This window comes from Trichomycterus rosablanca, chromosome 4, assembly GCF_030014385.1.
Source record: "Trichomycterus rosablanca isolate fTriRos1 chromosome 4, fTriRos1.hap1, whole genome shotgun sequence".
NCBI classification, from domain to species: domain Eukaryota; kingdom Metazoa; phylum Chordata; class Actinopteri; order Siluriformes; family Trichomycteridae; genus Trichomycterus; species Trichomycterus rosablanca.
This window is the reverse complement of record NC_085991.1, coordinates 40784043-40801307: the sequence shown is the minus strand read 5'-3', so window position 1 is coordinate 40801307 and position 17265 is coordinate 40784043. Positions and strand designations below refer to the sequence as shown.

General features: G+C 38.8%; 1 protein-coding gene across 1 annotated transcript; it reads right to left on the bottom strand.

The window, feature by feature from the left end:
• Window positions 1-6199: 6199 nt before the first annotated feature.
• Window positions 6200-17265, bottom strand: cldn7a (claudin 7a). Its single transcript, XM_062993317.1, has 4 exons — window positions 16970-17265; window positions 10558-10722; window positions 10052-10136; window positions 6200-7080 (listed from the first exon to the last, which is right to left on the bottom strand). Exons 1-4 carry the CDS (start codon window positions 17190-17192, stop codon window positions 6921-6923), a joined length of 633 nt encoding a protein of 210 aa, XP_062849387.1. The 5' UTR covers window positions 17193-17265; the 3' UTR covers window positions 6200-6920.

The following is a 17265-nucleotide window of genomic DNA, read 5'->3' as shown; positions in this document are numbered from 1 at the left end:
CCTGACCATTGAAGAACAGGGTGATAACAGTAGAGAAATAGATGGACTACAGTCAGTAATTATAGAACTATAAAGTGCTCCTATATGGTAAGTGGAGCTGATGAATTGAACAGTGAGTGTAAAAACAAGGAGGTGGTTTTAATGTTATGGCTGATCGGTGTATATACATCTTTTTATATACAGGGATAAACACTTTCTGTTGCTGCTTTAGGCTTTGCAGACATTTAAAAATGAAGAACACGGACATCCCTAAAAAATACGTCTAGGTAAAGACATACGTTGCATATCGGCAACGGCCTTTTCCTCTTTGACTGTAGAAAACACAACATCCATTAGTTCCAAAATTGATTTAAAAGGTGGACTCATCAGACAACAGCACTGGTTTCCACTTTGTTGCAGATGAGCTTGAGCACAGAGAGTCTGCAGGGTTTCTGGATGTTGTTGATACATGCTTTCCATTTTGTGCCGTAAAGTGTTAACTTGTATTTGTAGATGTAGTAACAAACTGAGTTTACTGACAAGGGTTTTCCAAAGTATTCTCAAACCTATGTGATTATATTAATTATAGAAGCATGTCAGGTTTTTTTATGCAGTAACATTTGAAAGATCAAAGGTTAGTGGCATTCAATATTGTTTTTTAGACTTGCCTTTTATGCACAAGGATTTTCTCAGATTCTCTGAATTGTTTAATAATATCATCGCCTGTAGTCAAGTCAAGTTTATTTGTTTAGAAAAGACATTGTCTCAAAGCAACTTTACAGAATCCAGGACCGACAGACCAAAAACCCCTGTTGAGCAAGCCAAGGGCGACAGAGGCAAGAATAACCTCTCTTCAAAATACATGAAGAAGCCTTAAGAGGAACCAGATTCAGCAGGGACCCATCCTCCTTGGGTGGCCTGGAGAATAATTTAAATGAATAGGATTAAAACTAAAAGTTATATCAAGCAAAAGAATAAACAAGCAATTGAAGTTCTTCATTATTCAGGCCAGTCTGTGATACAATCCATAGTGAGTTACGGACATTTTTGGTGCAAACACGCCAGGTTCCCGTCATATCTAGCAAGAGGGGCATTGTTGGCACATCAGTCTTGATTTGCAGGATTCAACCTTGGGCGGGTAAACAGGTTTCCGTCAGAACCACCTCAGGGTGGTTTAACCAGTTCTTGCTCATAAACCATGGATCCTTTTAACGCTTTTATATCCAAATATATATATATATATATATATATATATATATATATATATATATACAGTAGTGTTCAAAAAAATAGCAGTCCAACACCATTAACTTGATAAATCACTGTTTTTAGTAGAAGTGATATTTCTACATAGCAAAAAATTCACTTAAAAGTGTAGTAGAGTAATGAAAACAAAACAAACCCAACAAATAGGACATGCATCCCACTCATTCTGAGTAATCGAAGCATTGATTGAAAGGGGGTTGTTCAAAATAATAGCAGTGAGGAGTTCAATTGGTGAAGTCATTCATTCTGCAGAAGAACGGGTGTCAATTTTGGCCCTTATTTAATGTAGGAGGGTGGCAAATGTTGCACAGGTTGGTCATAGCTCATTTCCTTTTGAAATATTGGATAAAATGGGTTGTTCCAGACATTGTTCTGATGAAAAAGAACATTGTTCTTTTTTATCATTGTTCTTTGATAAAAAAGTTGATTGTAGAGGGAAAAAACATACAGATAAGTGCAGCAAATTATTGGCTGCTCAGCTAAAATGCCTTAAAGTGACAACCAAAACCTGAAAGATGCAGAAGGAAGCGTGGAACTACTGTTCGAATGGATCAGAGAATAGCCAGAATGGCAAAGGCTCAGCCAATGATCACCACCAGAAAGATCAAGGAACATCTGAAGTTACCAGTAAGTACAGAAGATGATTAAGTGAAGCCAATGTACCAACAAGAACTCCTGCAAAGTCCCGTTGTTAAGATAAAGACGTGTCCTGAATGGGTTAAAATTTGCCAAGGAACACATTGACTGGTCCAAAGAGAAATGGCTCAACATTTGTGGACTGATGAAAGCAAAATTGTTCTTTTTGGGTCTAGTGGCCGTAGACAGTATGTCAGACGACCCTCGAGCACTGAATTCAAGCCACAGTACACTGTGAAGACAGTACAGCACGGTGGTACAAAATGATGATATGGGGATGTTTATCATACCATGGTGTTATGCCTATTTATCACATACAAGGGATCATGGATCAATTTAAATATATCAGAATATGTGAGGAGATCATGTTGCCCTATGTCGAAGAAGAAATGTCCTTAAAATGGGTTTTTCAACATGACAATGACCCAAAACATCTTGGTTACAGACAAACAAGATTGAGGTAATAGAGTGACCAGCCCAATCCCCTGACTTCAATCCCAGAGAGAACTTGTGGGCTGACGTCTGAAACACGTTTTTTTGAGGCAAAACCCAAAATTGCAGAAGAACTGTGGAATGTAGTCTAATCATCCTGGACTGGAATACCTGTTCAGAGGTGCCAGAAGTTGGTCGACTCCACGCAACACAGATCTCGGAAACAATTGTTATGCCACTGAATATTAGTTCAGTAATTTAAAGTAAAGTGAAACCTCAAACATTTTTTCATGTTATAGATACATTTTTTTAGTTTTTAAAGAAAAATGCTGGCACTGCTATTTTTTTGAACAGCCTAATATTCATTTTTCTTAACTTTCTGTAAAGGATTAACACAAACTGGCTAAATGTTGTTAATGTTTTGATTTAGAATTGAAAGTGTAGTATTTTCAGTGCGTTTGCATTTATGGAAATAAAAGTTATTATAATGATTTTGTGCTTCATTCACTTTTTTAAAGTCACTGCTATTTTTTTGAACACTACTGTATATATAAATTTTTCTTTTTTTTTCTTTTTTTTCTAGTCCTAATTTGGTTGTTGCAGACATCAATGTCTATTTACATTTACATTTTCAGCTTTTAGCAGACACTTTTATCTAAAGCAACTTATAGTACTGTTTATTGTCTAAGCCATTATGGGTTAAGGGCCTTCCTCAAGGGCCCAACAGTGGCAACCTGGCAGTGGTGGGGCTTGAACCAGCGACCTTTTGATTACTAGTCCAGTACCTTAACCGCTAGGCTACAACTGTCTATAAGTTAATAATTTCAAATTATTTTTGTGCTTTTTTGGAATTGGGTTTGTATTCAGGACAAAACATATACAAATGATTATCATACAAAAAAAACATCTTAGTATAGAGTTTAAGCTGATCCAGCAACAGCTTTTACTGCGTGTAATAAACAGGGCAACACTTAATTGTATACATCAGCCTGTAATTTTCTGCTCCATGTTAAAGCCTGTAAATGCTAGTGGGGTTAAAACAACAAGCTACTTACTAAAATAGATCCCTGCCACATTTGCTAATAATATTTTTAATTTAAGCCGTAAATGTTTATTTAAAGGCAAGTGCAGAAATCTGAGAAATGCATGAAGAGCAGTGGTAGCTTAGAGATTTAAGGTTCTGGATTAGTAATAGGAAGCTTCCTGGTTTAAGCCCTGCCACTGCCAGGTTGCCACTATTGGGCCCTTGGGCATAGACCTTAACCCTCAGTTTCTCAGATCGAATATGATCACAGTTGTAATTTGCTTTGGTTAAATGTGTCAAATGTGTTAAATGCCATTAATGCAAATGTAAATACATAAATTCATGACTGGTGTGCGCTTATTGTCTTATGCCAAGTTCACACTACACGACTTTCTGATTTGCCGGGTCGCTGTACAGTTCACACTACACGACTGAATCTCCTGCACTCGGGAGTCTTTTCAGTCGGTGTGGCTTTCACATTACACGACTGATCGGTGATAGGGGGTTTCACACTACACCATCTATCACCAACCTGAATCACAGATGAGCTTCTCTGGTCTACCAAATATCGTTTTGTTGCGAAAACAAACGCGAGAAGTGATGAGAGGTTTAATGATACCACGTCCAAAAATGCACGTCAACAAGTAGCGAGCGATCAAAGTTTGTGTGCTGATGTGCAGCGTAAAATCAAGGAGAAAAAATAAATGAATCTGAGTGGATTTTGCTTGGATTGTTCTATAGTGAGTTGGTGGTTAATAAGTATTTTTGCAAGGCAACGTTGGTGTTTTGTAGAGAATGATCAGGTCATAAATACTGTAAAACTTGTGTGTGTGTGCCGGTGTATTATGATTTAAACTGTAACCCTGTACTACACTCCTCCCCTGCGTTTCTCCTCACGCTGTATCTTGTGTTCTCATTGGCTGTTCGATATAGCACTCATTGCCAGTTGTGCAACTCAGACTGAGATATCTGACATGCTAGAAATCTCGATCGGGTCGAGTTGTTGAGTAGTTCACACTTAGCGATTCCGAGCCGGCAAATCTAGCACCGACCAGTCGCCGAGCGAAAATCTGGGCAAAAGTCGTGTAGTGTGAACTAGGCATTAGCAGTTTGTCTTCTGTGGTTATTTAGCTAACTTTTACTGTTAACAGTAGTGGCTTTACCACTTTAATAGGAAATGGTAGTTTTACATTTTTAAATGTATAATTAAAACAACATATCTTTGTGTTGTCTTTATCTAAAATGGATTTGTAATGTTGTTATACACCGATCAGCCATAACGTTAAAACCACCTCTTTGTTTCTACTCTCACTGTCCATTTTATCAGCTCCACTTACCATATAGAAGCACTTTGTATTTCTCTGCATGCTTTGTTAGCCCCCTTTCATGGTGTTCTTCAGTGGTCAGAACCCCCACAGGACCACTACAGAGTAGGTATTATTTGGGTGGTGGATCATTCTCAGCACTGCAGTGACACTGACATGGAGGTGGTGTGTTAGTGTGTGTTGTGCTGGTAAGAGTGGATCAGACAGCAATGCTGCTGGAGTTTTTAAACACCTCACTGTCACTGCTGGACTGAAAATAGTCCACCAACCAAATATATCCGGCCAACAGCGCCCCTGAATATATCCGGCAGCGTCCTGTGACCACTGATGAGGGTCTAGAAGATGACCAACTCAAACAGCAGCAGTAGATGAGCGATCGTCTCTGACTTTACATCTACAAGGTGAACCAACTAGGTAGGACTGTCTAATGGAGTGGACAGTGAGTGGACACGGTATTTAAAAACTCCAGCAGTGCTGCTGTGTCTGATCCACTCATACCAGCACAACACACACTAACACACCACCACCATGTCAGTGTAACTGCAGTGCTGAGAATGATCCACCACCCAAATAATACCTACTCTGTGGTGGTCCTCTGGTGGTCCTGACTATTAAAGAACAGGGTGAAAGGTATGTGGAGCTGATAAATAGGACAGTGAGTGTAGAAACAAGGAGGTGGTTTTAATGTTATGGTGTAACATTAACATTACGGTGTATAACCCAGGTAAAAATCTAGCAGCAGTTTTACTTTTTATGTTCTTTACTTTGCACCAAACAGTCTTATACAGAAAAAATGCAGATAGGAGCCAGTCATTTTCTTTATCACATCATGCTAATTAGCATAATTAAATCTCAGTTTAAATGTTGCTTTACTCTGTCTGCTGAATATCTGTTCCATGTAGCACACTTACATAATAAATGTAAGTGCCACTTTATTTATTTTCTAGCGTAAAAATAGTATTAGAAGATGGCAAAGTTAGACGGAAAGTTGTGCTGGTGCTTTTCAACTTAAGTAAACCAGGCTTGTTTCTTGCTTTTGTTTACTGTATGTGTAGTATGACAGCTTCTGAGGACCTATGTTTGATTCTTCATGAGGTGTTTTTCATGTTCTTTCTATGTCTCTGTGGTGTCCTACCACCTCCTGGCCTAGTAATCGAAAGGTTGCTGGTTCAAACCCGACCCCCACCAAGTTGCCACAGTTGGGCCCCTGAACAAGGCAACCATCACTTGCTTGCATTGTAATGAAAGGTGTGACCAGGCATGAGTGGATGAGTGGACAGGTATACAACGCTATGCAATGTTATGATGTATTTCCTTCTAAAAGCCGACCTGCTCGGCATGAATGAATTTGTTAGTGCAGATAAATTAATAGACCATTAAACATGGCCTCTGTAGATTATTAAGTCAATGTGAATAAAAATAAGCTCTAATGTTAGAGACACCAGACTTTTCCTTCATTTCTGATACTAGACAGAAAAAATACAGTGAAACTGAGAGCAGTCAGGGTCCAGTAGTGCATCTTTAAGAACATCACCAGTAAATGAAACGAAAATGTCTTTATTACTTATACTTCACATGTTGAAATGAAAGATACAAGTAACCAACCAATTAAAATGATAAAACAGTAAAAGTAATACAAATCTGTTCATATAAACACAAGGAGCCACTGATGGGCTCTTGAGCATGTATATATACATGTATGTATATATGACAAATAATCATATAATCAAATAAAAACATATGCTATAACTATTATATATATATAATGCACTATTATGGCAAATGTCCATCGAAAAGCCAAATTTCAGTTTTTCACTGTGAATGTCCAATACTGTTTGCCCTGGTACATTTCTTCTAATTCAAATATCTATACTGCCCTCTAGTGGGGTACATAGTGTCACACGTTTAACACTAATCGTTCTAAACAAATTAGATTTTCCTCTGTATTGGATCCAGACACATCCCAGTATTACAGGGCCCATTTAAAATCCACTAATACTTCAGCATTGTTGCACCAAGGGTTATTAAAACATGTAAACTTTATTTAAATATGAACACAATGAAGCTGCAGTGCTGCAAAAACAGAATAACACTCTTGTATTATCTGATTTCTGACCATTTCTGGAGTTGTCTCCTCATGGATTAACCAAGCTGTCCATCTACGTCAGTTTAATTCCTCCAGTCCAATACAGTTCATTTTAAAAAAATTATGCAGATTCTTGACCGTGAACATTTCCCGTCTGTTAACATTATGGAGATCAAACATACTCCTTGGTGGTACTAGAGGCACGAGTTGAGTTTTTAGGGTACTTGGACACCTGTTTGCTCCTAGGGCAGGAGGCCGCCAACATAACTCCTCCGAGAAGATCGAGAAAAGATCCACCCCATGCAATGAAAATGGCTGCCCCAAACTCAAACCTAGCAGAAAAAAACAATGGAAGAGAAATCTTATATAAATTTCAACCTGTATAGATAAATCCACAAGTTTTCTACAGTGATGGGCATTTGTGTCCTTGTTATCTTACTAGACTTATTATCTAAATAAGTAATAATCATTTGTTTTTCTTTGACCTAATGAAAAAAAACAATATACACTGATCAGCCATAACATTAAAACCACCTCCTTGTTTCTACACTCACTGTCCATTTTATCAGCTCCACTTACTATATAGAAGCACTTTGAAGTTCTATAATTACTGACTGTAGTCCATCTATTTCTCTACATACCTTTTTTAGCCTGCTTTCACCCTGTTCTTCAATGGTCAGGACCACCACAGGACCACCACAGAGTTGGTATTATTTAGGTTTTGGATTATTTAGAGCACTGCAGTGACACTGACATGGTGGTGGTGGTGTGTTAGTGTGTGTTGTGCTGGTATGAGTGGATCAGACACAGCAGGGCTGCTGGAGTTTTTAAATACCGTGTCCACTCACTGTCCACTCTATTAGACACTTCTACGTAGCTGGTCCAAATTGTAGATGTAAAGTCAGAGACGATCGCTCATCTATTGCTGCTGTTTGAGTTGGTCATCTTCTAGACTTTCATCAGTGGTCATAGGACACAGCCCACGCTGTTGGCTGGATGTTTTTGGTTGGTGGACTATTCTCAGCCCGGCAGTGACAGTGAGGCGTTTAAAAACTCCATCAGCATTGCTGTGTCTTATCCACTCATCCCAGCACAACACACACTAACACACCACCACCTGTTAATCATGACAGTGATTGAAGAATGGCATGAAAGGGGGCTAACAAAGCATGCAGAGAAACAGATGGACTACAATCATGAACTACAAAGTGCTTCTATATGGTAAGTGGATAAAATGGACTATGTGTGTACAAACAAGCAGGTGGTTTTCAGTGATGGCATAGTTACCTTGAAAAAGTAATCTGATTACTGATTACTCCTTTAAAAAGTAACTTAGTTAGATTACAAGTTACTTTATTAGTTATATAATGCGGTCCGCTAATGTATCCCATAATGCAACTGGAGCTTCGTAGGCGATTGAAGCGGAATAAGAAACAAGAAAGATAGCGGAGTCCTCTGTTCACAAGTGTAAGTAAGATCAATAAAATACAATTTTTTAAAGACAAATAAATAACAAAAAGACGATAAATATCCTAAATTTTGGCGAGTGGGGTTTGTAATGAGTCTGTAACTATGGTGATATTACGTCATCACGTCCTCACGTCCTCACTTGACGTTGGTAAGATGTACTTCTTTACCAGCCGAGTAGTGCATACTTCCTCCAATCTAGTACAGACTCTGTAAGTATGCGATTCCGGACGCAGCCCGTGACTTAGTTGTCGCACAGGACAGACGTCACTCCCCGAGACGCAAGAAGAAAGCAAAAATATATCTTTTTACTAAGGAAAATGACAAAAATAGTAACGCACAGTAACTTGGATAAGTAACTTTAATCTGATTACTGGATTGGAAATAGTAACGCGTTAGATTACTCGTTACTGAAAAATGTGGTCAGATTAGAGTAACGCGTTACTTGACCATCAGTGGTGGTTTTAATGTTATGGCTGATCAGTGTATATAAAACTGGTCATCTATCCACACAGTGCCACACATGTACATACTCATAATACACATACCCTGGTAATGTGTCATGAAGTTTAGACAAATGGAATTCATGAATTCATGATAAATATGAGATATTAGATAAATTAGTGTAAGGAGCTAAATCTGGACCCCTGAGCAATAGAAAAAGGAATGTGATCTAATACGTTTTCCACATGTGAATGGCTATTTGGAGGAAACCAAAGATCTCCCTCAATATCTGCTGTCAAGTGTGGATTATCTATACCAGGATGCATCTTATATAATTTCTTAGCTTTGCATGGCCAACAAATATGTGGCTATTATACAGGACTAGGTGCACCCTATCCATATTTGTCTGGGTCTTGATTTATTTAGATCACTACAGTCTTGCTACAAAAATCTGATTGTCATGTTGTTTATTCTACATATTAAGTTAATTGCTCATTTTAATGTACAGTAGACCCTTGATTTACGAACTGTTTACCATATGAACATTTTGGGTTACGAAAGTTTTTTTTTTCAACTTAACGTACAAACAAATTCCGGATTACGAACCGAAATTCGCGAAACACGTGACGTCACGAACAAGTTGACTAAGACCGTCTTCTCTCTATACATATACAGTGAGCGAACATTCGGACAGCGGACGGTGTTTTTTAGGTGTTGTCTTTATATTTTGTAAACTTCAATATTAAAATGGCCCCAAAGAAGGTGCAGAGAGAGCGTAGTGGTGAGAAAATGAATCTATTACTATTTGTTGTTGTATTATTACTCCTGCCAGTAGCTGTCACTGTGTATCAGAGTGAGGGGATAGTGAGTGAGAGCGAAGAACGAAGTCGGATGAGTAAAGTATTCTTTCTTTCATGCAATTACACCTACAAAATACAACACTGTTGAAATAAAAAAGGAAATAATAAAGAAATATGAGAAATATTGTTGTTTCTGGTAGATTTTATTAAAAAAGAAGGAAATGTATTATGGTGTATGGTTCAGCACACGTACTGTACTTAAATGTGATGTGTTTTATATATTTTTTTATGAATATACTTGTATTTATAACAAAAAAGACAATTTAAGACATTAGAGAGGTTAGGTAAGGGGGTGGTTTGGGAGGTCTGGCATGGATTAATTCTATTTACATTATTACTTATGAGAAAAATAGGTTTAACTAACGAACATTTTGACTTAAGAACAGCCCTTTGGAACCAATTAAATTCGTAAGTCAAGGGTCTACTGTAATTAAGTACTTGACTACACAATTATTTAAAAATACCAATCACTGGTTGTTTGATTTATACCAAACAAACCTTTATTAACCTTTAAGTGTTTATGTTAACCTACTTGGTGTTGGCAGGAGTGAAGGGGTTGTAGAAAGCACGGATCACGTTGTGGGCAAACCAGGAACATGCAACAACTGCACTAAGAGCTGAGTAAGAACAAAGAGACCAGTTAGGAAAGCAGCCGAACACAAAAAAGACATAAACACACAGCAAATATACTCCATTTGAGAATGATTTATTAAAGCATTGTAATATTCCTAGTGATGTTTATAAAAACCCTTCTGGAACATTCTATACTTTGATCAAACTTTGATTACTGACTCTTATGTGAACCCATCAAAGCTTTTCTAATGGGGGTGGAGGTCATTTTTGGCTGAAAGGCTTTGCTACACATGCTTTCATGTTTTTGTTCAAAGCCTGTTGCTGCACAATAATCTCTGTTCTGCCAGTTTTTCGTCTTGGCTTAACATGACCTCTATATCCAAATGGATAATACAGTCCAGATTCAAGGGGATACTTTTTAATCTTAAACTCTGTTTCACACTCAATGCACATGCACATACTGACCCCCGACGAGCATGATGATGCCACCCATCATGGCAGTGCGGGCCTTGCGCACTTTGTCCTCCGCTCCACAGGTGGTACACTTCATACCTATGCAGGCTATACCCAGCCCAGCGATGGACACGATGATGCCCACTATCATCAGAGCACGGGTCGCTTGGAGAGCACCTAAGACATGAAATATTAAGGATTATGTACATAACAATGCACAAGCATATAAATGTCCTTATTTACAGTGGTGTAAAAAAGTAATTTCTCCTTTCACTACCTCTGTTGCCGCATATTTATTAGATTCCATTATTTTTAAACATTAAAGAAAGCACCACATTAAATGATTAAAGCTTAAAAAGTCTTCTTTATTCTTTAAGTAATGACATTATTTACATAAAATATAAGTGATCAAAACCAGGTAATTTACCCAGTTTGAAGAACATACATACACATTCATTGTCTGTTTTACTGCTGCTTTCAGGGTCTCAGTGGGTACAATTTACTGGGTGAAAAGTGGGAAACACCCTGGACGGGTCACCGGGTTATCACAGGGTGAAAAAACACACACCCAGTTGCTCCAATTGCACCCAATTCTAGTAGAGCTGAAAAAAGTTGCCAGAAAGTTCTTTAGGGAAACATGAGATCTCCTTTCCATGAGGAGTAATTAGGTTAGGCAGCAAAGACAATTCCTAAGGACTAATAAGACAACATCACAGATTTGATGTCGCTTAGTCAAAGTTCTGAACCCAATAGAGATGCTGTGACTAGTCCTAAGCAAGTGGTATATGCCTGAAAACTAGCAGTGTGTCTCATTTAATGCAGTTCTGCCAAGAATGAAAAATACAAAAATTTACAACAATAAGGGTTAGGGTTCCATAAGGGTAATATACAGTCATGTGAAAAAGTTAGGACACCCCATTAAAACCTTTGTCTTTTTGAACATATTTAAACATATGAACATTTGAGCTTTATTTAAACAGTATTGAGAGATGGAGCTTATATAACTAAACAAGAAATGTTAAAAAATACTTGTACAACCATCTGTCCAAAAACTGAAGCTGAAGCAGAGGTGGACCATAAATCCACCAAGGAATGGCTCATAAGAAAGAAATTGAGATTTATGGAATGGCCAAGTCAAAGCCCGGATCTTAATCCTATTGAGATGCTGTGGGGTGTTTCGAAACGCGCTGTGCATGCAAGAAACCCCTCAAACCTCACACAGCTGAAAGAATTCTGCATGAAGGATTGGAAAAAACTTTCTCCCAGTCGATGTCAGAGACTGCTAGATGGTTATTGAGATGCTGTGGGGTGATTTGAAATGGTCTGTGCATGCAAGAAACCCCTCAAACCTCACACAGCTAAAAGAATTCTGCATGAAGGATTGGGAAAAACTTTCTCCCAGTTGATGTCAGAGACTGCTAGATGGTTATAGGAAACGTCTTATTGAGGTTATTTCAGCCAAAGGGGGAAATACCAGCTATTAGGGCATAGGGTGTCCTAACTTTTTCCTCACAATCAATTTCCTTTTTGTTCTTTACATTTTACAACTTGTGTTTATTTTTTTGTTTAGTTATATAAGCTCCATCTCTCAGTACTGTTCAAATGAAGCTCATTGTCCATATGTTTAAATATATGTTCTTCACTTTTAAAGCACTTCATGGTCTCACTCCCGCCTATCTTACTAACCTTCTCACACATCACACACCATCACGCAAACTAAGGTCGTCAGACACAAATCAACTCTCTGTTCCTAGATTTAGGATGTCCACAGGATGTCTACTTCTTGAACTTATATCTCTAACCTATCCTTACACACTGTCGGTTTGTTTTTGTTTTGTTTTAGTTTTGTCTTGTCTTGTTTTGCGTGTTGTCGTTTGTTTTCACTTTCTATTACTGTACAGCGACCTTGAGCTTGGTGAAAGGCGCTATATAAGTTGAACTTATTATTATTATTACTATTATTAAATATGTTCAAAAAGACAAAGGTTCTCATGGGGTGTCCTAACTTTTTCACATGACTGTAGGTGTTGAGAAAATGTGTTGACTTTTTCCCCAAAGAATAGGACCACAGAGTGCAGAAGCACATGCAAAATAGTTGTAAAAGTTCAGTTTTATTCGTCATTACAGTGTACTATAGTGATCCTAGTAGCATCATTGTATTCAGGAGCTTCAGACATCCATGCCTGAACAGTCACACACATAAACTCTAGGCCCTGATGTGCTATATTTTCGAAGTAGTGAACAATGAGAACAAGTGTCCAATTTAGGATATAACACATAGCATCCAGGACAGAGAAAAGGAAAGAGAGAGTATATGTGTGTATAAGAAAGATTCCCAGTTTCCCAGTAGAACCAGTCTGTACCAGTATATGCCGGTACATTCTCTCTAAAAAACAAGAGGAGGTGGGGAAGGGTGTAACGAAGTGAAAGAATGACTTCTCCCACATCATTCACTACAGCACAATAAAAGCTCTCTTGCCAGGCACTGAAACGAGCTGAGTCTGGAATCCAGTAAAGACCCTCCCTACTCACCCTTATTACCCTTCTCTTCTACCCTTCTTAACTCAACCTGCTGTCAGGTGCAGTCCCAGCCAGCTTGATCTGGAAATCACCCTGTTTCTTACTGAAGTAACCCCTGGTCAATATCAAATCCTCCAAACAAGCTATTTGGATATTGAGTGAGTTGTGGGGTAAATGATATCCTACATGAGTGTAGTCTATCTAACACACCCTGAAGACGAGGGTTGTAGAGTTTTTCTTTTCAGAAAAGCTGGTCGTAGGAGGCTGCATTTTTATTAGCAAAGCCATAGGCTTTTGTTTCCATGGCTAAACAATGATTAAAACCCTTTATCCAGCTTAGGCATAGCTAAGTTGCTCTCCAAACAGTAGTGTAAGTAATTACTGTGTGCATGGGAAATGTGCCAGTCAAGGTTAGAGCTTGGTTCTGAGACCAAAGAAGTTGTTTGAAGTTGGTATGGAGTGTTCAATGTGTCTTGCATGGTGTGGGTTTATTTGTCTCGCCCTTTGATTGTATAAGTCTTGGTCTTATCTTGCTCTTAGATGGTATGGTTCTTGATCTTGACTTTGTCTTAGTAATTATATTTATATGTCTTGCTTTAGTCTGCGATAGTATGTTGTCTTGGATAGTATGGTAATTCTTTTCTTTGTCTTGGTTGGTATGACCCCTGGTCATGTCTTTGTCCCAGTTAGTATTAGTCTCGATCTTCTTGTGGTCTTGGTTCGTAATATGGGTATTGGTCTTGTCCAGCTTTGTATAGGTCTAGATCTTGTTAGTATGGTCCATGGTTTTGCCTTTGTCTCAGTAGGTATGGGTCTTGTCTTGTCTTTATGTTTGATCTAGTTTGTCTCAGTTGGTTTTGTCTTATATTATTGGATGGTATTGAATGGTATGGTTATTTGTCATCTTTGTCTTGATTGTTATGGTTTTGTCCTGGTTTTGTCTTTGTATCATTTAGTATTGGTCTCTGCCTTGTCTTGGAATTGGTTTTGATGGGTCTTTTTTCTTTGCCCTAGTTGCTTTATGTCTTGGTATTGTCTTTGTCCCTGTTGGTACATTGCTTAATCTTGCCATAGTCTGACAGCACAGGCCAACCACCAAACCTAATATTGACAGTAGTTTCTGTGTTAATTACCTTGTTACATGTATTTTGTAGAAAATATTAAAACGGTTTTAGAGTTCAGCAGACAAGCCTGCTATGGTAATCATGTACATTTGTACCCCCTATGCTTCAGATTCAACAATAAGCTCACTGTATGATTACACAAAGCCTGTACAGTCAGAGAGCTGTGTGCTTTACTCTGAGAAAAATAGCACAACACACTACAGCTATCAAGCAAATATCAAGACAATAAAACATCAGTAGATGTTAAATGCACAGATTTCCACAGCTGTACCACACCACCACATCTGTATATTACAATACTGAGGTTTCGTATTGTTCTCACCATGAATGGAAATATTTCCAACGTTTTCACTGAACTTAAATAAATGTTGTAAATATAAACAGTGGAAAGGTACTGTATTGATGATCAGAAGTTTGCTGGTTTAAGCCCCACCATCAAGTTGCCACATTTACATTTTCAGCATTTAGCAGACGCTTTTATCCAAAGCGTCTTACAGTACTGTGACAGTTTATTATCGAATCAATTGAGGGTTAAGGGCCTTGCTCAAGGGCCCAACAGTGGCAGTGGTGGGGCTTGAACCAGCGACCTTTTGATTACTAGTACAGTGCCTTAACCACTAGGCTACAACTGCCACCTTTGGGCCTTTAACCCTCAATTGCTTGCATTGTGTTTAGTTACAATTGATTTGGCGAAATATGTAAATGTAAATCTAGAATTTAATTCTTACACAACACACATACAAAAGTTTTGACAGAGGCGTGTTTACTAATGTGTTGTATCACATCTCATACTTCCTATTTTCTAACTGAGCATAAACTGAGGATTCTAATTATTGCAGTTTTGTGTATGTTTTGTCCACTCTTGCTTAATACAAGACTTCGGCTGCTCAACAGTCTGTGGTCACCATTATTTGAATCTTCTTTTCATGATGCACCATGCATTTTTAATAAAAGACAGATCTGGACTGCGGACAGGCCAGTCAAGCACACACGCTCCGTCTATACAGCCATGCTGTTGTAGGACTGGCATTGTCCTGCTGAAACTTCCCAGCTAAATATGTTACCTAGATGGCAGGATATGTCTAAAAACCTAATGCATGCCTCTGTCATTGTACCTAGATTGAAATTCAGTGCTTCAAGTCAATACCATGACTGTTGTCTTATGCACATTTCACTGATAACAGTCTGGATGGTCCTTTTTTGTCTTTTTGACTTGATGTTTATTTTTTCCCTAAAACAAGCTGAAACTCATACTCATCTGACCACAGCATATGTTTTTCACTGTCCTTTGGTCCATCTGAGATGCGCTTGGGCCCAAAGAACATGTTGGCATCTTTGCATAGAAATGATGTATGGCTTTTTCTTTGAATAATAGAGTTTCAGGTGATTATGTGGCTTTATTTATCACTGTCACATTACAATGCTGTCTGGAGACTGGAAGATCACACTTTTTAAATAGTGAACATTCTTAACAGTTTCAACAGTCCTTGCCTTAGGATTTTGTCAGCTTCTCCAATTCTTTTTTACAGTATAATATATGGCAGTTGTTGAAAGTTCATGAGGGCTGGACTGTCCCGCCCGGTTGCTTCAGGCGGCTCCTCGACGATGGTGCCCGGTCTCGTCTGATCCCTGGGGAAGTAGGGTGAGCAGCCTTCCTAATGGCAATTGCAGCTCCTGTGTTTGTGTTGCTGGTGTAGGTTTTGTCCAGCCGTTTGCTGAGGCTCCTTGGTGCTGTGCTGGTACATGTGCTTGACCATCAAGCTCCTTGCATGTTTATCCAATTTAGCAGATCTACTTTTGACACCAGCGTAGCGCAGGCTATTTCTCAGCAGAACCGTTGCAGCCTAACACTGAGAGTTTCACACTAATATGTTATGTGATTCTTTTTATCCATTTTACTGTATTTCCATTTTTTCCACTTTCAACTCACTCAGGGGTCAATCTGGGCTGCACCTTCCTACGCCTATGCATTTTTTCAAAATTGTTACTAAACTTTTCACAGCATTACAATTCTTTATGGTAAAAGACAAAATTCATTTGTTAAGAATATACAAAAATAATTTATTTTTAAAGATGCTATGCAATACAACATATTATGAATTTAAATGTTTCAGCCATAAACTCATTTACATTTTCAGCATTTAGCAGACGCTTTTATTCAAAGCAACTTATAGTACTGTGACAGTATACTGTCTAAGCAATTGAGGGTTAAGGGCCTTGCTCAAGGGCCCAACAGTGGCAACCTGGCAGTGATGGGGATTAAACCAGCGACCTTTTGCTTACTAGTCCAGTAACTTAACCTCTTGGCTTCAACTGCCTCAAACTCATAAACTCATGCCAGGCTGGTATATATCATGATTGTAAATGTAACTTTAATCATCATGATATATCTACAGTCTAGAAAGACAATTCGTTTTGTTAAACTGGGCACAGCTGGTAAAGTGGGTGCTGTACTGTTACACATGTCATCGGGACCTCTGTTCAGTTCTCACCTCTGGTCACTGTAAGGGATTTGCATATTTTGTCTGTCTGTGTGTGTTTCCTCTGTGTAGTCTGGTTTCCTCCAACCTCCCAAACCATGCATAAGATAGACTGGCCACACTAATCTGCCCCTGGGTGAGTGGGTACATAAATGAGAATAGGTGATGCGCAACAATGGTCTGTCGCCCAGTCTAGAATGTATTACCCTGTGTTTTCAGTGGAGCCTTGCACACTGCGACCCTGATTAAAAAGGATGGGAAAAAAATACATGTTTAAATAATAAGTCGTTGCATACTTACTGTCCAGCTGCAGGATGGAATCGTAGATTTTGCACTGGAGCTGGCCGGTACTCTGGAAGGCGCACGACATCCACAGCCCCTGGTATGTGGCCACAGCTGTGATGATGCTGTCTCCTACATATGCGGACATTTTCCACTGCGGTAGCACTGTGCCCACGATGAGCCCGATGATGCCCACCAGAGAGAGAGAAAACCCGAGCAGCTGGACTCCTGAGTTCGCCATGTCTGAGAGCGCGAAGTGAGAAATAAACTTCGCTTTTTTTCCAGGAACACCAGCTGCTGCTCCGCCGCTTTGT

Excerpts from the sequence above, each read along its gene's own strand:
- cldn7a (XM_062993317.1), bottom strand. The coding sequence starts at position 17,192 with ATGGCGAACTCAGGAGTCCAGCTGCTCGGGTTTTCTCTCTCTCTGGTG. Across the intron at positions 10,723-16,969 it reads TTCCATCCTGCAGCTGGACA|GTGCTCTCCAAGCGACCCGT; the intron begins GTAAGTATGCAA and ends TTCATGTCTTAG. Across the intron at positions 7,081-10,051 it reads TTCACTCCTGCCAACACCAA|GTTTGAGTTTGGGGCAGCCA; the intron begins GTAGGTTAACAT and ends TTTTTCTGCTAG.